We start from the raw sequence: 24,953 nt of genomic DNA on the forward strand, positions 1-24,953 counted from the left end.
GTAGGACTTTGCAACTACCTGCTACAAATATAAGATAGAAACTATTTCAAAGAGGGTAAAAGCTTCAAATAAGATGTTTAGAGATGGACATTTTAGGATCTGTTTAGTATTTATTTTATTTTAGGAATATAAGCTTCTACTTGATAGATCTAACTCTCCTCTGCTGTGAAGATAGTGATCGGCTAGTAAAAGCCACAAAATAAACAGTTAGAAGGGTTGAAAACTGGAATCACAACTGAACGGCTACCACATCTATGCAATACTCTTCATTCCTTGCAGGATCTTACAGTGTCACAGTGAACTAAACATAACCAGCCCTAATGCTGGAAGAGACGCTGATGTATGCAACCAAAAGAAAATAATAAGGATTAGCAAGTTGGAGCCCAGGAAGAAACTTGAGTGGCCACTTGATACTATTACAGCTGGTGAGAAAACAGGGGTGAATGGTGGTGGTTCCCATGGAAAACGTTGACTTTTCATTGAAAAACTGAAAAGTGTCTGACCAAAAGCAGAAAGCTTTGTGGGCTTAATGTTTTCAAGTTTTTCAATGAACGTTTTAATGTTTTCTGAAAAAAGCAGACACTTTGGGAAATTTAACTTAACTGGGGGGAAAAAAAAATTGAACTGTTTAGACAGAAAATGTTCAACCAGCCCTCAATATTAGATAGGGCAAAGTTTTAGCCAATAAGAAAGCACCAGGGCTAAACATCCTTAACTAGGGATGATTCATAAAGATCAGAGGGGATGGATCAAGATCTTTCTCCCTTGACTGGTTGGGACAGTCTCCCATGCCCCGGGATGAGTTTTGATGGCAGATTGGGGAGGAATGGAGGTTCTAAACTTATGTGGAAGTCTTGGATATCTTGTTCCTACTTCAGTCTGAACATGGATTGTAGTGAGATAATACTTAGCACTTCTATAGTTTCATCGAAGGTGTTAGACTTTCTTCTGCACGAACACGCTGATAAATGTTTTATTCAAATACTTCATCAGTGTTACTTGTAATAGACATTAATAGGACATGCAGGTTATTTCATAAGCATATTAATTTTAAAAAAGCTTTCATTCCAGCCCCAAGTTGCAAGCAAACTTACACATTGATCCCTTCAGCTCATATTTCATTGTATCCAAGAGTCATTATAGCTCACAAGGTACTCTACTGTGAAAAATTATGCACTGATAATACCATGCTGAAAATCATGGTCTGCCCATATGATACAGCAGCAGGAGACAAAAATATGTTCTGAAGGGCAGAAAGGTAAAAGTGGAGTTTACTGAGGACTAAATACACTAGGATTGACATAAAAAAAATTAAGTTCAAATTGAAATCCAAGCAAAATTTATTTTAATCCTTCAATTATTCAGAATTTTGCAATAGTAATGTGGAGTGAATAGTGAATCGGTCCCTTATATATAAAATTCTGTCATACTCCTTGTGGAGTCGTACTTAAAAATGATTCAATATAGGTACTGAGGGAGCGAACGCTCAAATAAAGAGGTAAAATAAAGGAAGAATCTCTTTGCCCACTCACCACTTTTGAGGACACAAAGACACATCTAGGTTCAGTTCTGGTCATTTTCTTGGCCTGCTACACAACAAAGATACTGTCATGTTAGAAACATTGGCGCCAGAGGGAAGAAAGCCAGAGACTTAGTTAATTCTTATTGATTGGGACAACTATGTAGATTTAGCAAGGCTAGCATCCGAAGAAGTGGGCTGTAGTCCTTACGCTCTAATAAATTTGTTAGTCTCTAAGGTGCCACAAGTACTCCTGTTCTTTTTGCGGATACAGACTAACACGGCTGCTACTCTGAAATGTGTTGGGTTGATTGTTACACTATATGGGTTTTTATAAGTCAGGATTCTAGTCTCCTTACTTGTCTGAAGTGGCATGAACACCAATAGCACTACATGGATGATTACGAACAAAAATCTTTCAGAAAGGCCTTGTCTCATTGGCCACAATTGTGAAAAATTTCACTTTGATTCAAATATCCTAGACAGGCAAGCCGGACACATTTACATACTGTGGGAGTGAACAATGGGATGGGATGGTTGGTGCACAAGAGCTCCCATCCATCAAGAGGAAGAGACGAGGTTGGTTGTTGCAGGACCTAGCATGGTTATGTTTGATTCAAACAAGAAAAAGCAGACAGGGCCATGAGCTATAGCAAGGCTTTCATTCTGGAGCAGACAGAATGAGGTTGTGCTGAAGACACAAGTAGGTGGCACAATGGCTCAAAATTACAATTGGAAACACTTCCCAAAACTTTTGCATGTTAATATCCTATCCTTTCTGGGGGAGCAGGGGAGGGGCCATTTTTAAGTAGATGGAAAAACTCCTTGGTTCCCTGGAAAAGATTCAGCCCTACAGACTTTATTTCCTAAAGCCTAACTTAAGGTGGAGACTTAAGGTGGGTTGTCCTGCTGCTTTGCTTTTAGCTATTGTCAGGGAAGGCATCAGAAAAGGGCACTGTTACACCATTATTTGAATCTCAGCCAAAAAATGTATGCGGGTGTAATAGTATACTGTACTTAAAGCATTGATAGTAGACTTCCTCAAGCCCCTTCCTTCATGACCTGAGACCCTGCATGGAATCTCCTTCATGCGCAGACAAATAAGAACTCACCAGACTTTCAGTTTTTTTTTTTTTTCCCCTCTTTCTCTCCCAACCTCTTATAGCCTGATCCAAAGCCCACCGAAGCTAATGGAAAGACCATCACGGACACCAATGGACTTTGAAGCAAGCCCCTATTTTGCCCCTCCCACCTTCTCCATCTCATAACAGTGTGACATGACTTCTCTTTCAGCTGGGAGGGCAACTTTTGAGTGAAAATATGTGCTTAGTGTGTAACATTCCCTGTATCTTGGAATCTTTCAAAGCGAAAACCCGTAGCTAACAGTAATGAACACACTACGGGGAAAAAAAAAACAAACAGATGAAAAGCTTGCTAATTAAATGTAAGCACATGTCTCTGAGACAATATCCACCAGCAGCACTTAAATTAAGGTTCAGATTCATTCAGGGGCTGCTCAGAGCTGTTACCATTATGACGACACTGATGAGCTCCTTAAAGAGATAGGATGAATGCTTTTTAGAAACTGAACCAACATTTTATAAGAGCTTTAAAAACAAAAGCAACCCACAACTTCTGGAGTTTCATGAGGTGGGCTTTTTAATTTTATTTTTAAAAACATGTATTTGAAAGTGAATCTTGTGCTTGTGACAGCTATTGGATTGACAGCTCTGAAAACCAAAGTCCTTTATTTTTATCAAGCGAAGGAACAGGTACAGGCAATGCAAGCTTCCCCACTAAGCTAACCTGGAAGGAGCATGTCTGGATATTGGAGTACTTCTACCTCCAAATCCAGTCAAAAGACCTCTCTGGGGAGGGTACCAATATGGTGACTAATTTAAATGTGTGTCCAATTGGAATTGGATTGAGATAACTCATATTAAACACTGTTGGCCAAATGACAATTGTCAGTTGCCACTAGCTTAGCTTCCATGTGAACTGTTGATCTCAAAGGGAACATCCCTGAACAGATGGGGCCAAACCTATATGCACTGAAGACTATCGTTGTCTGTCCTGTCTTTTTCATGTCTTCTGTATTGTATGAGAATTCTTTCCAATTTGTTAATACGATTAACCATCATATGTGAGTGTGATTCCTACTACACGGTTATTCGGCTATTGATGTTTTCAGTTGTCGGAGAGAAATGTATGTGAACACCAATGTCACCAGAAAGTTTGTATGGAAAACCCTTTCATGTCAGAAGTTTATTTTTATTGGTAAAATATTAAATAATATACAGAATTAAAAACTGCACTTACACTTCTGAGAAGAAATAAGTCTTGGACAAATTATATGCTTGTTCCTGAGATTCCCTACGTTTATTCCAGTAGCTGTGCACTCAGACAGTACAAACCTTATAATATAATCCTTTTCACAAAGTATTACAAAGTTTCTGCAGCTTCTTCTTGTATTTATACACACATACAGACTCACACTCTCACATGGCTGTACAACACTCATACACATACACAGTACACATACACACAGGTATGATGGAACCATATTACGCACATACGCTAAAGGGAAGGAAAAGAAGATACAGGTCCCATACTTCAATGTGCAGTGGCAAAACTGATTAGCAGGGTTATATAGATTTGCATTAGAGTGGCTCATGAGTACCACTGTTGTAAGGGTTGTTTCAGAACTTCTGTCATAAGGGCATATTTCCAAACCCACTGAAGGCAGCAGGACAATTCGCAATGACTTTGAATCAGGCCTCAACCCTGATGTTTAGAGGTTTAAACGAGCTGTAAACTTCTGCACAGAATTGGAACTCAACCTGGAGGAAAGCCATTTGCCATGCTACTCAATTGGTTTGCCTCTTCCTAAATGACAGATGTCAATTCAGCCCTAGGGTAAGCAGGGTGCAACTCCACAGGAATGTTAAAGGTGCATTAATATGCAACCACGCTTCAGGGTCAGATCCTGACACCCCTCCTCCTCATGCTCAGCAGCTGCTCGCTCCAAGAGTGATCCCACTGACTTTAACAAGACCCTTTGTGGAGTAAGGGGCTATTCAAAATGCCTTCGGTATCAGAATCTGGCCCTACAAGCATGAAAAATAACCCGTGGAGCTCACAAGGTTGAACGTGTTTTGCTTCTTTTAATTCAAAAGCGTCTTGGAAATAATTTTGGCAATCGGTTGGCGCATGATAAGCTCGGATTGCCTTTGCTATTATTATAAGGAAACATCTTAAATACAAATTGAAAAGACCAAAGTGGCTACTGTGCATGCGCAGTAACTGCCTGTCCAAGAACTCTGAGGGATTTTTTTATTTAGTACCTAAATACATATTTACAGAACAGCGGCTTCAGTCTACTGGGAAACAGACATTTAAAAATTAGATATAAATATGTATGATATGTAAAACAAGCCCCATCTACACTTATATAAGACAACGACAGCTCTAAAGAAGCTCTTCTGGTCTCAAGTCCTGCACTTCTTATACAGGCAAATCTCCCACTGGAATCAATGGGAGTTTTGCCTTAGCTAAGAGGTTAGGGTCTGATCCAAACCCCATCATGAAAGTCAACGGGAGTCTTTCTATTGAGTAGGCTTTGGATCAGGCCCCACGTGTTTTATAAATGTCCATGTTAAGTGCTTTTCTTAAGAAAAACTGTATTTAAAAAGGAACAAGAGAAATAGAGGCAATAAAATGTATGTTCTTAGTTCAAACCATCGTATGTTTTGATGTCAAACAAAAGCGGGGAATAAAGAATGGGTTTTAGCCTTAGCCTTTAGTTTCTCACCTTTTGTCAGTCTGCTTTGCAATTTTAATGCATTTTGAATCTGATCCTTTAAAGGATTTAAGATAGAGCATTTCGGGGTTTTTTGTATTTGTTTTGACTGAGGAAAGAAAAAGAAACCACTGTACATTTTGAAGACGTCAGGAAAATATTGCACTTGAACAGAAAAATAACCCCCCACATTTTTTTGTTTGTCTTTAAAACAAACAAACAAACAAACAAACTGAGTAATATAAGCAATCTTCCATGTTTGCAAGAAGCAGGTTCTGAAAGCAAGCTCTAAGAACGAAGCATCAAGAGCAATTTTGAGGTCAGCGACCTCAACCCTGGAATACAACAGTAGCAAAACTTCTTTTAAAGCATTTTCTTCCAAAGGGAAAAGAAAAAAAAAAAAGTATATGACTTTATACTTTACAATTTTAAATCTTTCAAACATTTGCTTTAAAAGTTTCCAGTCTCTCATAAAAAGATATACATTTTAAGGGGGGGAGGGGGAGGGCGGGAATTACAACCCGAAAATAAAACTGACTAAAAAGGAAGGCAAATATACAGTATTACAAGTACATAGCTGTGGAGTCATCTCTTTAGGTACCCTAGTTTTGAAAGTGTTACAAAGATTATGTACCTTAATATTTTTTCTCAAATCATTTTTTTTTCCTTTTTCCCCTCTGTTTTTAATATAAAACTACACTTGAGTACAAAAATATGTAAACAGCCTGTACAGCCAACAAACAAACAGAAAAAATAATAATAAACTAGACAGCCCAAAGCTATGGGAGATAAGAGCTGGCCCAGTCTTTAAGCTAAGAGAAGGAGGAGGGGAAGAGAGAAAGAGAAAGCAATAAAGAAAACTTTGCTACATGAAACAGGAAGTGAAGATGTTCAAGCTCTGAGAATGCTTGACAATTAGTCAAATAATTGATCACAGTTTCAGAAGTTTGAACTACTACAAAAATAACCCAAAGTCCTTCCCTTGTTACAGTGTGTTCGGAAATGAACATCCATTTCCAGTAAGTAATGTCAAATCTCAGTAAGTGCATAGTAGGGGATTCAGTAACCTCTGCCCCTTCACAAAGCTTTCCTTACTCTATGTCACTTGAGGTAAAACTAAATGGCCCAATTCCCTGCAAAACGGTTCCTTAGTGCCCACTATGGAGTCATGCTCTTGATTCTGCTTTTGCCGGGGCATACGTATTTTACATTTGATTCACAATGAAAAGTACAGCCTACTAGTCATTCATGGATGAGGTGAAGTCTAGGACACAAATTTAAATGAATACATACTTACCGTAGAACCTCACTAATTTGTACTAGTGACTGAGACCCAATGAAAGAGATTGAACTTTACAAGTTAGCAAATAAGGCTCTGATCCAATAAAAGAAATTAAGCACATGCATAACTTTAGTCCTTAACAAGTTGGCCTATTGACTTGAGTGGGATTGCTCAGGTTAAGCATGTGATGACATGTTTTGTTGGACTGAGGCATATGGGCTTCATCCAAAGCCCACTGGAGTCAAAAGGAGTCCTTCAATTGGCTTCAATGGGTACATCCACAATGCAGTGCGAACCCAGGGTTTGAATTCAGGCTCAAGCCACCCCCACTTCTGTCTACACACAAACTGTGCTAACCCTGGGCTCAAACTCAGGGTCCTAGAACCCTGTAGGGGTGGAGGGTCCAAGCCTGAATCAACAGGCTTCAAGCCCTATTGCTTGAAGTGTAGATGCAGCTCCACTGGACTCATGCTCTGGGGATATACCAAAATATTCCACAATCCCATGGGCCAACTTTCTTTGTCCTTTGGCCAGTTAAGTCTGGTAGATAGACAAGTTTTTCCACACTGCACCACGAACAAAGGGGTACAGCAGCCACATTTTGGGAGGATGCCTCCAGTCTGGGATATTGGTGGTTGGACATGAGCCTGCATAATGCACAATGTAGATTCTGGAGCCCCAGATTGGGACCCAGAGTTCAACCATTTCTAACTTGGTGTTACAAATGCTTGTAGACACTCAAGTCCTAAGTTAATAAATCCAGAGTCTGCTAACTCAAATTCTACTAACCCTGGGCTTACATTGCAGTGTAGACATACTCAATGAGTTTTGGATTAGGCCTTAAGTGAGCAAATATGATTAAAAAAAAAAAAAAAGCCAAAGCACCTCAGAACATGCTTTGAGCATTTAACTTGACAGCTGTCATTTACTTGGACTTCATAATACTTCAGAACGTGCTAGTAAATATAGCATAGTATTTTTTTTGTAAAAATATTGAAGACTTGAGTAATGATAGACTTCACTGCAGCAACCTACTATTACATTTTTGTTGAGAGAGAAAGTCTTTTTGTATGCAGATTAGCTAGGTTCTATGGTATGTATGAAAGGGAAAAGCTCCCATATAAGGATAGAGAATGATGAATTTATTCCCAAATGGAATGCCTGTGTGAGATTAATCCTCTCCACCCTGTAAGACTGTGAGTGAACGGTCGTAGGCGGGAACACACGTTTCCATGAATACCAAGTGAAAGGTTTAGCAATTTAGGCATTTATAGAGGTATCATGTTATTGTTACGCTGGCCTAGTGTTAATAAAGCGGCGTGGAGGAAAGTTAGCAGATTACCAACTCATGAGCCTATTGTGCTCGTTTCATATTCTAAGTGATTAATATTGGAAAAGAAATCATATCCTCCCAGGAATGCATCATGTAAGTCCTGCATGAAGCTCAGATGACACCAAGTAATATTCTTTTATAAAGTACTACAGGAAAGTTCCTGATGGGATGCAAGGGCTCTATTTTACATTCCAGGAGAGGTCAAATATTTGCTATGGGTCAAACTCTTCTATCTATCTCCCACCCAGCCACTGTGAGCATGGAGGGTTCTGGACCACAGGGGAACCTCTGTATTTATTCTGTGTGGGGCCTGCTTATGTCCCAGCACACAGAGAGATTTGGGGCAGAGCCAGGGTAGATCAGCAGATCAGTGTCTACACATTTCCAATAGGAACTGCCAGCCCTTTGGAGCAGGGATGTAGGTAGGGGCTGCAGATCCCTGAGGCTACCATCGCAGCATGGAAAGCCCTATGGTCTGATGGAAGGGCTGCTGCCCTACTGATCTCTGTGGCACACTTCAGTTATTCAGGCTGTGTGCTGGAACTAGGATCCAACCCTATAGCAATGCAGGGTCAAGTGTTGGGAAAGTAGCAGGAATGGGTCAAAAACTAGGTCACCGGTCCCATAAGGCAAGTACCAAAAAATACTGATTTTTTCACCAAAGTATTCTGCTAATACAACCCCTAATATGACACACAGCTCCGTCTGGCTTGAGAAACAAATCACATTTCCTAATGCCTTTCACAGATGAGTTTTGTTTTCCTCTCTCATCTTATCTGAACAATCGGCATAGCAGTGGTACCGTAGTGCGCAAGCTTCCACCTCCCATTTTTTGTATTATTTTTTTTTAAGCTAAGCAAACTTTTGCAATGATACACTACTTTAAAATATATTCTTGTTCCATCATGCTGTTTGATGCTGCGCAATACAGCACTGAAATACACAGAGGGTTAGATTCTCAAGTCTGCAGCCTTGGTGCAGTGGGGTGCAGAGAAAGGAGGAAGGTGGTCTTACACCAACTTTCTGCCCCAAACCCCTTAGGTTCAGGGGGCAGGCAGGAGCTTTTTGAGCCCCTGGCATTGTTTAGAGCAGCGTCAGAACTGTTTCTAAACTATGGCCATTATCCACGTGCTGCCTGCCAGCTGGGGATTACTGGACCACGCTGTGCCCTGGACAATTCCACACCCCTTCTCTTTCCCAAGACCAGGTAGTGTAGAGCCAGCTACACCACTTAGGGATTTTCCTACTCAAGGGGAAACCCCAGCTTCCTCTGTCCCACTCTGTACCATTAGTGTTTCTTTGAAATGCATTGTGAAAGGTATGGTATGAAATAGCGGCTTTCACAATGCATTTGAAAAAGGCACATATATAAAACTTATTTCATGACATGATACAGTGTATATACTATTTCAGAATCATAAATCTCCAGATGCTCTATGCAGCATATCATCACGGATGTTAAACTTTAAAAAAAAGAAGATAAAAGCCAACTAAAACAGAGCCACTTTTGCAAGAGTCTGCTATATTGCCTACTCTGCTAACAATATTACCCTTCTTCTTTCTGAAGATCTTAATGAAATTACAAGAAATAGTTGCTTCAAAGTAGCGAGGTAAAAGGAAGTTAACTAACTATGGAACCTTATAATTGCCACTCAGGCCCTTAGTTCACCTTGCAAATCTTCTGTTAGGTACAACTGGAATAAATCACTTTTTGGAATTAGAAGCAGTTTGTTCTTTTGTGGCCTCTTTTTTTTTTCCCTTGGCATCTATAAGAAAAGTGCAGAAGGCCAGCCCCTTAAGTCCTACAAAAGCCCACTTTCAAAGGACTGAATTTCATTCAGACTGGATCCTGCAAAGCAATGAGCATTCTAGCCCCTACCCTGCAAAGCACATGTTTAAAACAGCAATTTGGAGAGTTAGACAAATGTTGAATTTCTGTACTTGGTGGTGTATGAACTCTGTGACTGGTGCCCTAAAGTTAGAGAGGCTAATACTGCAGGTAAGAGTCAGGGAGATTTACAAAAACAGATTCTCTAAGTAGAGCCCAATACAGGTTAATGCGGAGACATCTTCTTTCATCGATGGAAGCACTTTTTAAGGAGAATGCAATTGGTTTAATCTCCTTAAGTACATGTAAAGAGCTGGTTTTATACAAAAATCCTATATATTTAGTTGTGGATTCCTAACTCAATGAAAAGGGCTTTGGCAGTAAAACTCATTAGCCATAACGATGGACGGAAACATAACTAAAGCTCTGAGCATCCAGCCATGGGTCATATCAAGACCAGAACTTGCACCTGTTTAGAGCAAGTCTGAACCTGGCTCTTTTCCCCCTTAGAAAATCTAGGTAAAGAGTTTATTGGCAGGGACATTTGAGGAAAAAGCAGTTTGTAAGCAAATATGGGAAATGCTCACTGAAAGCAAATTCTGAATTTTTAAACACAAGTATTGGAATCGAGTTTTGAGTCCAAAGACTTACAAACATCCTGCGTGTCTACCCAAAACTAGCCAGGTTTTAGCACGTACTTTGAACAAACGGCTAGTGAACAATAGCAAATACTTGGAGCAAACTTCTCTGCTAGTGGACAATCCCCAGACAAAGACTTATCTGCTGAAATTTCGTAGTAAATAATTTTGAATAACCAATGAATTTGATAAGGTCAATAGCTGCTCTTAGAAATCCGCAAACAGCAAAAGAGAAAAATTCATCATCTGAGGTCCCAATCCTGCAGGCTCAGATGTGTGGGCAGACCCGTAAGTCCATATGGAACCCCACTGCAATCTCCTCTGAGTCCTCCTTGGTATATGAGCTTGCAGAACTGGAGCCTACATTATTGACTGTGAACTGCTCTCTTCACTGTAATCCCCCAGAGACGTGCATTTGCTGATTATGCTAAAATAAGAATTAGCCCAAACCTTTACTCAAAACTTGAACTGTTTGGTCTAGACAGGAATTGCAGCTATCAAAAGGTGATGACTAAAATCATGCTGTCCCTCTGACAGTCCTGCACAACCCCAGCATGACAAAGATGTTCTGTGGTATGAGGGGTTAGTGCTATGTCACGGGGCGTTCCTGCCAATATGCACTTCTCCCTGCGACAGCTTCTAAAATGGCAGCACTCGGGGTTGATCTCACAGAGCTGCACTGACCTGCCAAGTGATTCTTGAATAGCACCATATAAACTGCATTGACTTCAAAGAAGGGAAAAAAGGGTTAAGGGCACTGAAAGGGACAAAAGAAACACTGGGCTGTGGAGCCTGGCCTTCTAAACAGCCACAGAACATCCCCTAAAGGAGAATGCATCATCAATTAATGAGTGTACTAGCTCATGCTGGGTCAGACTGTGGCCAGCTCCGGGGTGTGTACACAAAGGGATCTTCCCATTCCTTTCCCTTCCTTACACTCCTAAGCCCTTGTCCTAGCCATCCCAAGGGGTCCACCGTCACCCTGCCTACAGAAGCGACAGCAGTTTGCACTCCCTTAGAGGTGCAGCAATGGGCTTGAGCTCCTCCATTCTTGCCAGCTCAGGCAGGCCATTTCTCAATGCCTTTCCATGCTCCACACCGCCCCCAGCATGGGGCTAGTGACTTCGAGAACTTTTTATTTTACAGATTGTTCTCCAATCAGCTGTCATGGTTGGGCAGAATTCACGATCACTTTTTAAAAGAAAGGAGGCCATGCCACAGCTAGGAAAAATCCACATGGGGCCAGGAAACCATTCAGGGAACATCCCAATTGTCACATTGGGGATGGGGTTTGCCTTCTGCGTAGGAGGCAAGGGACAGGTCACGTCATGAGAGAAATCACATGGATCTTAGGTTATGGGCAAAGGATGGGGACAACCACATGTAATCCCTTTGTCAATGCACCGCTTCCTATTCCTCCCTCTCCACAATGGGAACATGGCTGCTTCTGGAACTATGCCATTGTGGTTGTGCCCAAACTGTGCCCCTCCACCCCCAGCCCAGACAGTGGGGTTTTCAGAGTGTGAAGGGGGGACCCATAGGACACAATGCTAACTTGATCACTGCCATCTCCAGCAAGGTAATCCTCAGGGGTTTTCATGGGGAAGATGTCACAGAATACAGCCATCTCCCAATCCTGTCCCTAGTGCACAACCTCAACAGCCACAGAGAATCAGCCCTACAGAACAATGGTGGGGCAGAGGAGGAACTGCTATCCTATTCCACATCCCCTGGCAATTGCAGTTCCCTTCTTTTCCCATTAATAGAAGGGAACGTATGCCCTTTAATAACTACCCTTGGAGTCAAAGAAAGAGTTCAGTGGTCATGAGCAGGATATTAGCTACTTTGATTGTGCCAGACACAAGAGAATGAGAGAAATAGGGGCAGCTAGTCTTTATCTATATCAAAGTTAATAAGGGTGGAAGGAAAAAAAAGACGTCAAGGACAAAGTTGGAACCAGCTCTTTTTATCTGTCTCTTCAAAGTCCATTCTTTCTCATCCTTGATAGCTCTCACATTACATAAGGGGACATTTCTAGCCATACTGTATTATAATTAATAGGCTACTGCTAAACTTTACCAGCTCCTACTTAATAGCATTTCAGTGCCGGGAAACAGTCATCAGGTAATCTGGCCATGATCTACTGTATCCTTTCTAAACACAGATTCTAACTGCCAAGTGTGTCGCCATAAAAAGATTTCAATCAATACCACTCAGCTCCTACTTTCTAATGTTGCAGGTCTGGCAAGATAAGAAAAACAGACCAAAACGAGCAAATGGGGATTCATTATGGCCTCATCCTTCAATTGCGTATGCACTTAAGTAACTTTACTCATATGAAAAGTTCTCATTAAACTCAACAAAGGTACCCATGTGCAAAAAGGCTATGCACTTGTGCAAACGTTTCCAGGTTAAAGCTCTGTTTTTGCAGTTCACTTTCAATAATGATTGATATAAAAAGGGTTGGGTTTCATGTTGGGTTTAAGCTTACTTTCTGTAGAGCAATCAACTCAACCTACAGGATTTTGACTGGGGCGTCTGTCTTGCATTGTCAGAAAAAGAAAAGGAAAAAAAGAGTTTGCATTGTTCTTGTTTGGTCTGTACTTAAATGGCCTGATCACACCAGCTTTTTTTTTTTTTTTTTCTTCCTGCAGTAAAATTAGTAAGTGTCAATAATACTAAATCAAACTACCTTTAGTGCCTCTAGCTCATGTACCCATTTTCCTAAAGTGTGAAGTGATATCAAATCAAATTAGCAATTGTTTTTCCACATGGCTTTCACACTCTCCTAGAGCAGAGGGGGTGCATCAAGATCTGCAAGGGCTTCTATCCAAAAAATAAAGAAGAATTAAGGATACTAGGTAGTCACTGATTCAGCAAATCACAAAGCAAAGGATTCATTGGAGAGGTGGCTAGCTAGGGCCAGATCCTGAGCTGGTGTAGCTCACAGTATTCCATTGAAGTCAACGGAGCTCTGATGATTAATTAATGCCAGCTGATAAACTGGCCACCAGTGTTTTCCAAGGTGTAAGTCTTACTTTAGGCTGCTGCTGAGAGGCTAATCCTGTAGATGATCAGATGAGACAGTTTTTGATATATATGTTTTAAAGAACACTTTGCTACTAGCACATCTGCAATTTTAAAATTTGCAATGTTAAAAAACAAATTATTTTAGAACAGCAGCAGAATTTCTTGAGTAAACTCCAGAATTTGTATTTACTCCTAGGATATCTACTGTCCTAGAAGCTAGGTAAAAGAGTGTTATTTGTAAATGCTGTTTCCTAAAAGCACATGGTGCAACTACCTAGGAATGGATACTAGGAGGTCTATAAGAAGCCAGTGAGTCAACACAATTACGGAATAACAGTAAATCAGCAATTCTAAAAACGTGCTTCATAAGTTAAGTAAAATAACATCACAGAACCTCAAACTTACCACAGGAGGCCCCAAGACTTATGAAACTAAACTCTTGTTATGTGGTACAGTGTTAAACATACATATTGTATACATTCCACAGGGGAAGTAAACACAGAAGCCATGGACATAGCTCAGCCACGGAAGTAATTTTGCAAGGAATATTGACTTTGATTCGTGCTCCTAAATCCCTAAAATAAAAAAGAGTTTTGCTTTAAAAATAATTGTTCATTCTGTAGAATACAACTGCCCACTCCCCCATCTTCCCCACCATAGCTATGCATTTGAAAGGGCTTTCCTCTGAAATGTTTCTACCTATTTGCCTGAAATTATTAATCTACAATTGGATGGGAACTCATTATGACTTTAAAGCAGCTACCAGAGTTGAGCGATACCCAACATATGACATGATGTACAGCTAACTGTGACAGAAATGGACTGCCTTTCAATTCCCACAAAATATGCAAGACAGATCACCAAAACAGAATGACAGCAACAACACAAAACTCTCTCATCCCTTCCCTTCCTTCCTTCCATCCATTCTTAAACTGGGCAGAGAGACTGAGGTTGGGTCCATACAATAAGGTTAATAATAATAATTAAACAACAGCAACAACAACCAACAACAACAACAACAAAAGGTGGGTCAATGAAAAGTGGGATTGTAAGTGCAGTACTTCTTCATGTGCAGTTCTTCTACTTCATAAGAGTCCCCTTTGGATGAGAAGGCCTAGTGGAATGTGTGCTCCCCTCGAACAATGTGCGATGAGAACTCATAGCGGTCCTGGCTTCGATACCCACAAATGTTGCATTCTAATGGGTCCCGGTAGCCATGACAACCCATGTGGATGGTGTACATGACGTGGTCTAGGAAAAGAACTCGACAGTGCTCACATTTGAAGGCCCTAATCTGCTCCCCTTCTCCATTGAAGACCTTATAGATATCCTTTAAAGAGCCCTTAGAAGCCTTTGTGGCATCCAAAGCCTTGGTGTCCTCCTTCATGTAAGCTGGGCTTTGCTTCCTCTTGGGATTTAAGGCAGGGTTTCCTTGGTAGGACTGGCGGTCTTCATGGCTGCTCTCTGAGTCAGTAGAATCCAGGCAGCTATTGCTGGGGGAGGCCTCTCTTTCCTGGGGTCGACTCTTTGGTCTGATGAGGGAGATAGGGCCATCTATGTTGTTTTCATGACTGTCAGCTGTTTCCCTGCTAATGGGCCTTTCTATCCTGTTAGGATGATAGACCTGAGCATAAGCTGAGCTGATGACTGGGGCCACCTCTGCAATTGTGCTTGGTGTGTGGTGCATCAGGGGGTGAAGTGCGTCAGCTCCAAGGTAGTTGATTGCATTGTTGATGGCTTGGTCCATCATGTGAGACTGCATCAGCTCAGCCTCCTTCTCATAGGTTAAGTTCATATCAAAGTGAATATCTGGATAGCCAAATCTCATGATCTTTTCACCTAAAGGCAAGAACAAAATGAATGAGAAAAAGAAAGTCACCTAAACATTCAACTGTAATAGAGAAAAACCCTGTGTTAGTCATAGAGTTTAAGGCAAGAAGGACCCATCGGATCCTCTAGTCTGACCTGTATATCACAGGCCACTACACACCACCCAACCGTCTCCACACTAGGCCCAACAACCACAATTAGACCAAGGTATTACAGCCTTCAGGGGACTAAACTATGGTGGGCCACAGGCAAAAAACAGGAGGGACCAAGGTGCACCAGTGCCTAGGCCTCTGCAGTGGCAGGGAAAGGATTAAGTAAGATATACCCAGATCATTGTAGCAGGTGATCCCTGCCCCACACTGCAGCGGAAGGCAAAACTCCCCCAAGGTCACTGCCAATCTGACCTGGGGGAAAATTCCTTCCCAACTCCATATGTGACGATCAGTTAGGCCCTGAACATGTAAACAAGAACCAGCCAGAGGAGAACCTGGGGGGGGAGGGGAAGGTGAAAGCTCTGTACCACCTCAGAGCACCACCCCATCCAGTGTCCATCTGTAGTTATAGCCATCTCTGATGCTTCAGAGGAGTGAGCAATAACCAAACCAAACAACCAACCCAAACCCACAGAATACACTGGGGAAAAAAAATCCCTCACTGCCTTCTACAGATGATCGGCTGTGTTCCTGAATGAGGGTGCAATTCACCCCTGGGCAGAGGGACAGCACCGGGCACCATTCAAATGCCACTTAAGAACTTATGTGAGCCCTCTGCCCAGGGATGGAATTGCACCCTCCGTGCAGGCAGTCTTGAGTCTTCACTCTAGATAAGCCTATGGCAACCATCAGATGATGTCCTCTGTGCTCCAAATGAGGAAATATGGGACCAGCTCCTCGGCTGATGGAAAAGAGTGAAATTCTATTGACATCAATGGAACCAGTTTATACCACCTGATTATCAGGCCAAAGGTGTTTTCTTTTTCAATATAAGATTAAATCAGCCATGATGCAGAGGCACCTGTATGAGACACGTAACATGTCTCACACCTCACAGTGGGGCTGTATTGAGGGGGCTGTCTAAATAATGGCCATACAGGGCAGCAATACTGTGGCCTGCAGAAGTGGTGAAGGGTGGTTGCATCTGCCCATAGACTGCAGTAGTGGATGCCGGTAGTGGGAGGCTGAGCTGAAACCACAGTTTCTAGGTTGGGATTGAATTTTGCATTTCACTCAATTATTCAGGCTGAAAGAAACATCTCTTTTAGAGAACACAGTTTATATTTATCAGGATATGAGATTTTATTATATCAGTGTCTTAGTTTAGTTTATCCACAGCAGAGGCTAAATGAATATCACTTTCGCTGACATAAGTCAAGTCTATAAGGTATAATTTACCACTGTGTTACTTCAAATGTAGACTTGTATAACCCTGTTAAAACAGTTGAGATACAGCAATGTATAAATGGAATAACATAGTGGTGAATCATGCCAATTATGGGGCAAATTCGGTTCTGACATAAGGTACATCTCCACTGATATGAACAGTGTTTCTTCTAATTATATCTAGGCTGAATCTGGCTCCACTTCTTTTCCAATTATATTATTGTATGGCATCATGTAAATGGGAAGGTCAATTAACAGCTCTTTAAGAAGTTTTGTTTCTGTTTTTCTAGTTGAAAAGGTAAGGTACGTTTTAAAGATACTGGATAGTAGATTTTATAAACTAAACAACTTGGTTGGTTTTCACTCTCTCACCACTTCATCCCCCAATAGAAACACATGTATCCTCAGCACTGCAAATAAATTAATTCAGGCAGTCACTAATGTCACTACTTTGCCTATCTAGGAACTTAAAAACCTCAAACTTCTCTTTAAATTTTTGGCAAATATGCCTGGAGCAAAAAGCATACACAAAAGAAACATAGGCACAATCTCAACTCTCCTGAAAGGCATCAGTACCTTTCAATATAGCAACATCACATGTAATAATTAATACTGGATATTCCACTCCCTTTGCCTTGTCTTAAAACGATGTGTAAAAAGAGAAATGATTTTACATTACACATGGAACAGTTAGGTTATATCAGGGTTTCTCAAACAGGGGTCGCCGCTTGTGTAGGGAAAGTCCCTGGCGGGCCGGGCTGGTTTGTTTACCTGCCGCATCTGCAGGTCTGGCTGATCGCAGCTCCCACTGACTGCTCTGGGCCAATGGGAGCTGGAGGAAGCGGCGCGGGCCGAGGGACATACTGGCTGCCTCTTCCAGCAGCTCCCATTGGCCCGGAGCAGCGATCCACGGCCAGTGGGAGCCGCGATCGGCCGGACCTGTGGACACTGAAGGTAAACAAACCGGCACGGCCCGCCAGGGGCTTTCCCTACACAAGCGGCGGCCCCTGTTTGAGAAACCCTGGGTTATATTCTCAGAGTCCGCACATCACTTATGCTTGAGAACTCAGACCCTGAGACAGCAAGCTACTTATGTATGTGCCTAATCTAAAGCACGCGAATAGTCCCACTGACTTCAATGTCATTACTCACGTGCTTCAAATCAGGCAACAAGTTAAAGCACCTGGATGAATCAGAGCTTTACTATGGCTCTCCAATGCTGACCACAGTGAGGTTATAATTTAGCTCACACACACACACACACACACACACACACACACACACACACACACACACACACACAAACAGGAGCTGAAAATACCCCATTTACTCAACAATATAAATGTGAGAGAAACAGGATGAGGAGAGGTAAAGCACAGGAAAATGATTGGCTTAATTATATGCGATAGGTTTTAGGTTTGTTGGTTGCCATCAGAAAGTCTCTTTTTAGGCTTTACCAACTGTAGGATTTTCTAGATTGACATTATATCCTTGCGCTGAAAGTGCTGCCAGTTGTGATTATTATCTTGCTCTGTGGTGAGCTCCTCAGACCTTGTTTTTGTTCCTTTCGCATGCCTCATTTAATAACTCCACCAGACTTAAAGCAAACACTCAAGTTGCTTAGGACTTGTATTGCTCTGTTCCTTCAGTTACGAACCAGAATGTTTAACTGTAACTGTAAAGATCTTGGACTGAGTTTTAAAAGGGAACGTGACACACAAAAAGAAATAATAATGCAAAAATGTACAGGGACAGTACATTTTAATTCACCATATGCACCACACAATACAAAAGAAACATTTGCCACCCATTTCAACACGTTAACATGGCTTTCATTTTAAAATAATTTCTTCTTGGTCAAATAAGTATTGAAAAGTAACTTGTCAGATTTATCTGTTGAGTTTCGTTAGGATTATGGGATCTTCCATTCCAATTATGTTCACTCTACATTAACTGAAAGATGAAACAGTTTATCCTTTAATTATCTTACTGTGTATTACCAAACAAACAATATATTTATAGCCAGATCAAGGAACATAAGAACTGCAATACTGGATGAGACCTGTGCTACATCTAGGCCACTATCCTATCTCAGTACCAGATGCTTCAGAGGAAGGTGCAACAAACCCTGCATAGGCAATTATGGAATAACCCGACCACAGAGAAAGTTTCTTCCTTACCCCCATTAACTATAGGTTGGCTTATGCTTTAAAGCATGAGAGTTTTTAATCTCTTCTGAAACTCGTGTATTATTTAATCCTTACTATAATATTATTGTAAACCATACAAGTGCCCAATCCTCTTTTGAATCCTGATTAGTTTTTAGTGCCAATGACACCACATGGCAATGAAGTTTACAATCTAATTGTGCATTGTGTGAAAGTGTGTTTCCTTTCATTGGTTTTAAATGTGCTGCCTTTTAATTTCATTGATGATCCCTTGTTCCTGTATTAGGAGAAAGCGAATAGAAGTGCTCTCTTTACCTTCTCCTTACCATTCATTATTTTGTATACCTCCACTATTTCAACAGATCTCTCAAGAACTTCTGTGCCGCAACACTGGGTGCAACCATTCTCTCTTTCTCAGCAATTACTAGCACCATTTGCAGCCTACCACTTCCCTTCCTTCTGAAATTTCAGCCAGAGCACACGTATTGTGGTCCATAACCAAGGCTCCTCAGAGACTGCTGACCACAAAGTGCAGAAAAGCTGTGATAGATACAGCATGGGAAAATTTAAGCGTATGTTTTCATGACCTTCTCCTAAATACCGCTATACGGTGTTCAAGAAGTGCCACGTTTGCAATGTGCACAGGAAATGTTACAATGAGCAAGGGGACCGTCTTAAAGTCTTCCTGGGTAGTTCATTTGGAAGGAAAGGGACCAAAAGTGAGGTCATGGTAAGTGTGGTGAAAAGAGAAGACCTGCAGAAGAGATGAAACATCACTGCCTTTAAACTCATGCACAGCAATCCCAGGGGAGAGGGAAAGTCAGAACAATAAGGTATCATTAATATCAATACAGTATGTTCCTTTTTCCCCCACAGCTGGATTTGGATAAGAACCAGGTGTCACCAGAGGCTATAACTTGCCATCCTCTCCACCCAGGGCTGGTGCAAGGATATTTTGCGGCCTAGGCGAAACTTCCACCTTGAGCCCCCAGCCCCGTAACATTGGTTCATTGAGGGGCAAATCCCAACAAGCCTTTATAGACCCCAGGGGCCAGCCATGCCCAGGGACTGCTCCTGAAACCAGGTTCCCCCCTCCCCGCCCCCTGAACTCTCCTGGAGAGTGCACAGCCCCCTGTGAGCCCTTCCCACCCCGCCGGCCCTCGCCCCGAGTCCACTCAGTGGCTTTGCCGGGCTTGGGCTGCTGCAGCAGCTAGGCAAGGAGGAGCTGCCTTCTGGGGGCTCCTGCAGCAGATGCATGCGGGCAGAGGCCCCTGTGTGTCCCCCTGGCTCCCCCCTCACGGCGCTCGGGCTCTGCCACTCCTGGGAGTGTGAGCTGCCCCTCCCAGAACAGGCTCAGGGCCCTGCAACCCGGCGGCGGCTCACATGCCCGGGAGCTGTAGAGCCCGAGCGTGGTGAGGGGGGTCCTGGGGGGCGCACGGGGGCCTCTGCCCGCATGCATCTGCTGCAGCCTGTAGGAGCTTCCGGGGCGGGCGCCAGGCCGCAGCCTGGGCAAGAGAGGCGGGGGGCGCGGCTGCTCCCCGCTAGCGGTGCCACCACCTTTGCAGGGCTCCTGCCCCCCTGCGCCATGCCAGCTCCTCCATGGCTGGGGCTCACTGCCCCTGCAAGCCAACGCTCTGGCTCTCTAATGCCTCCGGAAGGTGGCTTCTCCCTGCCGAGCCAGAGCACCACTTTTTGGCGCCCCCAGGGTCATCCTTAGGATTTATGGGGCCCTATGCAGTATTATTAAGCTGGTGCCCCTATGCCCGACGACAGCCTGAGGGGGGGGAGGGGGGGCGCGGAGGGACAAGACAGAAAGAATTATAAGACGCCCAGCCCGTCTCACAGTGGCAGAGAGTCACAGTTCCCCACAGAGACCCCTGTACCCTCTCCCTCACACAGAATGGACATGCAGAAGGTACCTAATTAAAAGCACTACAATTGGGAATAAAAAAAATGTCAGTCACAGGTTTTTTGATATGCCCTGAAGTTTGTCAGGCATTTGTAGTAAGGGTGAGGTCAGCTGTCTTGCTGAATACGACATTAAATATTATGGAATACATGATGCAGCTCTTCTGTTTTACATTTTATTAATCGGTATTTCTAAGCTGATTTTATATTTTAAATGTACTCTTAAGTCTTCATAAAGTAATCATTCCAAATTACTACATATTTAACTCACTGAAACAGACATTATTTTAAATGAATCAGTCACAGAGGTTTAGTGTGTTCATAACAATGTTCATTGCTTTTAGAAAAAGGGAACAGTCATTTACTGTGTGTGATCTCCATAACAATACACATCTTTATGAAATTTCACCAACTTTAAAAAATATGTTTCCAAAGATTTTAGGCATAACAAAGGATTTTATCTCTTACTAAGGTACTGATTTTGCTTAAAACTAGTTCATCAGATAGTCAGAAGTAAAGAAAGGGAAACTCTTTGTCCAGCTATCTGGAAGCAAAGGGCTGTTGCTTCCTTCAGTTGGGGGGATGGAAGGGGGGGAAGGGGGAGGAAAGGGGGTGAAGGGAGAAATGGATGGACAGAAAGGACAGGAAGACTTTGGAAGTAAGTTTTTTTACTATAGTAATTAAAATGTGTATTTTAGATAAAGGGGGTCTTTTGAAGAATTTATTTAAAAAAAAACCATATGTCTGAAGATCCAAGCATTTAAGGCTAAAGATGATTGTGCATCTAAAAATCTATGCAAGGATTTTTTAGAGATGTGATTTTATAATCTTCACCAACTCACTAATGAAATATTTTTAAAGAAAATTTTACACTAAGGTCCTGTAGACTGACATGTTCTGAGTAAATATGACAGTCATGCACAACTGTTTTTGTCAGGACATTCAGAAACGGACAGTAGATACCTGGGGGTTGGCAAATGCCTGTTAAATGTCTTCATTACTCCTTGAATGGCTCTTTAACAGTTTCAGTGTTGTGCTAATAGGTCTGGCAGGCTGGAGACTTTCTCTTTTAACTACTAGATCCCCTTCCCAGGAAGGCTCAGAGCCTGCAGGAAGGGTCAGAACAGGGATAGGAAAACTAGGAGGATGGACACTAAGACCCAGTGGTGCCCTAAATTTTCAGGTGCCCTACCCAGCTGCCTATGCCTAAGGACAGCCCTGGGTGCCCCCAAAGACTTGCCACCCTAGGCCACTGGCTAGTTCGCCTAGTGGTTACACCGGCCCCGTCTCCACCCTTTCTCAGAGCCAGTGGATTTGTTGGGCCTAGAGGTGAACAGTCTCAATCTTAGGCCTGGTCCACACTAACCCCCCATTTCGATCTAAGGTACGCAAATTCAGCTACGTTAATAACGTAGCTGAATTCGAAGTACCTTAGTTCGAACTTACCGCGGGTCCAGATGTGGCAGGCAGGCTCCCCCATCGATGCCGCGTACTCCTCTTGCCGAGCTGGAGTACCAGCGTCGATGGCGAGCGCTTCCAGGATCGATCCTAGAAGATCGATTGCTTACCGCCGGACCTGGAGGCAAGTGTAGACCTACCCTTACAAAGAAAAAAATCTACCCAAGATGGTGATAACCATTTGTACTTCTATAATGTATTCCATCCAATGATTTCAAAGCACTAAGCAGGCTTTAAAGACAATGATAGTTTGGGGTTCTCACAAGTGGGTAGACAAAATAAATCCTCTATGTTCTACAGAGTCCATAATATACATTTTAAAAGAACTCAGTTACTTTAAGCCACCCAGAACATGGAGATGACTCAGAGTTATCTCGATCCGTGCAGTAAACTTCAAAGGAGCAAATGGTGCTGGTTCATGGGGACGTTTTTCCTCTGGTGGATTTCATAGTGTGCTTGAGATTTTGTTTTAAGTCTCTCTCTAGCCTTATGGTTGCAAAAATAATCCTAAAAATGTGCCACCAAAGCAATAATGTCTGCATGAGTCTGCAGATAATCTGAAACAATAGCTCTGAAAGAGGTGTGACCTGCCCTCCTTCCTTTCACCTGTGGTTGTAATCCTGAAGTCTAATGATGACAATTTAAGTGTCAACAATGTTAATTATGTCACTGTTGATCAAAGCATGTAAGGAGAGGGATGCGATCATATCAGGAAGATCTAATGTGAGTAGGGTCATGTTGTACCATCTCAACTGGTCAGAGTTTAGTTTGTGGGTGGAGAACCCACTCCTTTCCCCCCCCTTCCAATTCAGCACCTAACTGTTGTATTGAGGACTAAACAATACCAGTGCCTCTGCACCAGTTCTTATGCACACTAATCCCTTCAGACCACTTTTCACATAGGCAACAAAAGCAAAAGAATCCCAGGAAACATATGCCTTTATCCAAGAAGTGCTAATTTTAACCCAAGTAGAAAGAAAACTCCACAACATTCTCTTTATGAGTCACATTGTTCCTGACCCTGTGCTGGTGCAAAAGGGAGCAGGAGAGAGGAGATGCAAAGAACTCAGCACAGTCTTGACCAGTGATGCACTGTAGGAACCTAGCACTGCTGTCAGTGTTAGGGTACGTCTATACTTACCCGCTGGTTCAGCGGCAAGCAATCGATCTTCTGGGATCAATTTATCGCGTCTTGTCTAGACGCGATAAATTGATCCCGGAAGTGCTCGCCGTCGATGCCAGTAATCCTGCTCTGCGGGAGGAGTAGGCGGAGTCGACGGGAGAGCCTGCCTGCCTGCTGCGTGTGGACCCGCGGTAAGTACCTTTAAGTTCGAACTAAGATACTTCGACTTCAGCTATGTTATTCACGTAGCTGAAGTTGCGTTTCTTAGTTCGAACTGGGGGCTTAGTGTGGACCAGCCCTTAGACCCTCATAGTGGACAGGATGAGAGTATGAGCCCTGAAAATTCTGCACCAGCAAGACGGGCCTCATACTGGGGGTGGAAAACATATGTTACCCCTTTCTAAAGCATAGTGGAGTCCCTGCTGTGACATGCTGTGACATTGGAAGAATTCTGTCCCAGTCCAAACACCAGCAGGTGCTCTTGCTGTAGCATAATGTCGCCCAACCTCTACAACAATGTGAGCTGCAGCATAAAGCCACAAACTACAGCCTAACATGGGTAATGTTTACTACAGCATCTTGTGCTATAGTTTAACAAGAACTCCTTAACATTCTGAGGTATAGGAAACCTAGATACAAACAGTTAAGTCTGGGCCAGAAATTCTAAAATAAATGGCTAATAAATAAAAGTGGTCCAATGCGGTCTTGTATTTCATAGTTTCATGGAGTTTAAGGTCAGAAGGGACCATTAGATCATCTCATCTGACCTCCTGTGCAACATGTCCCTAAATTTCACCCAGTTATCCCATGTATTGAACCCAATAACTTGTGTATGAGCTCTGAAGGATCAAGAAATGTGTTGTTTCATTTGGAATAGGGGCTTCTTTTAATAAAAGCTGCAACGTGTCACTTTCACACCCATGCATATCAGGGAGGTAATTTCAGTGTTGCCAGTTCTCACAGGTTTATCACAAGTCTTGAGTTACTTGAGGGTTTATTTTTTAGCCTCCAGCTCCCAGAGTCAGGTGATTACATGAGAATCTCAGCTTTCACTGAACAAGTCTCTAGCCCTCATGATGGCAGAGAAAAGTTCAAAATTGTGACCCAAATGCACCCTAAAGGCTCAAACACCAAAAGGTAAAGAAAAAGACCCAAAACGTATATTTTAAAATCTCAGGATTTTGGGGCCCTGACTCATGAGTTTTAGGGTTGACAGTATTGTAATTCAGTCACTTTCAAATCAATTTTAGGTTGTTTTCTGCTTTGACTTAATCATCTCTCAACTGTTTCCCCTGCCCCCCTCCCCAATCATGCTCAATTCTGAGAGTGCAGTTTTCCCCTTTGATCTTTTGACTGTACTTAGGAGTTAACAAATAACCTATTCCTACTCACTAAGAATAATAAAAATGCTCTCTCAAGCTTACCCACAAACTTCTGTGGGGTGGAGCTTTTACGCTTTCCCATGTTGCTTGTCAGCTTCTCTATAACAGCAGGTCTCTCAAAAGGCACCAGAGAAATATTGTTGTCCATCCCAGGCTCTTGTTCCTTACCATCTTCCATAGGAGGTACTACGTAAAACCAAAAAGTCACATCAGACAGGTCTGGCTACACTTAAGAGATGGCACTAACTATTTTGAGCCCTGTAGACTATAGTGCAT

General features: G+C 42.5%; 1 protein-coding gene across 4 annotated transcripts in view; it reads right to left on the minus strand.

Annotated features, from left to right (window-relative positions):
* Positions 1-3,873: 3,873 nt before the first annotated feature.
* Positions 3,874-24,953, minus strand: part of IKZF2 (IKAROS family zinc finger 2) — a 145,225-nt gene continuing 124,145 nt past the window's right edge. For 2 of the 4 annotated variants that reach the window (XM_034785836.1, XM_034785835.1), the window contains exons 7-8: positions 24,720-24,863; positions 3,874-15,268 (exon numbers count right to left, since the gene is read on the minus strand). In XM_034785836.1, the coding sequence (XP_034641727.1) occupies positions 14,544-15,268; positions 24,720-24,863 (869 nt within the window). In that variant the 3' untranslated portion in view covers positions 3,874-14,543. The remainder of the gene's footprint in view (positions 15,269-24,719; positions 24,864-24,953) is intronic. The other 2 variants (XM_034785838.1, XM_034785837.1) reach the window with 1 other exon arrangement.

The sequence above is a fragment of the Trachemys scripta genome, chromosome 11 (genome assembly GCF_013100865.1).
Source record: "Trachemys scripta elegans isolate TJP31775 chromosome 11, CAS_Tse_1.0, whole genome shotgun sequence".
Taxonomy (NCBI): Eukaryota; Metazoa; Chordata; order Testudines; family Emydidae; genus Trachemys; species Trachemys scripta.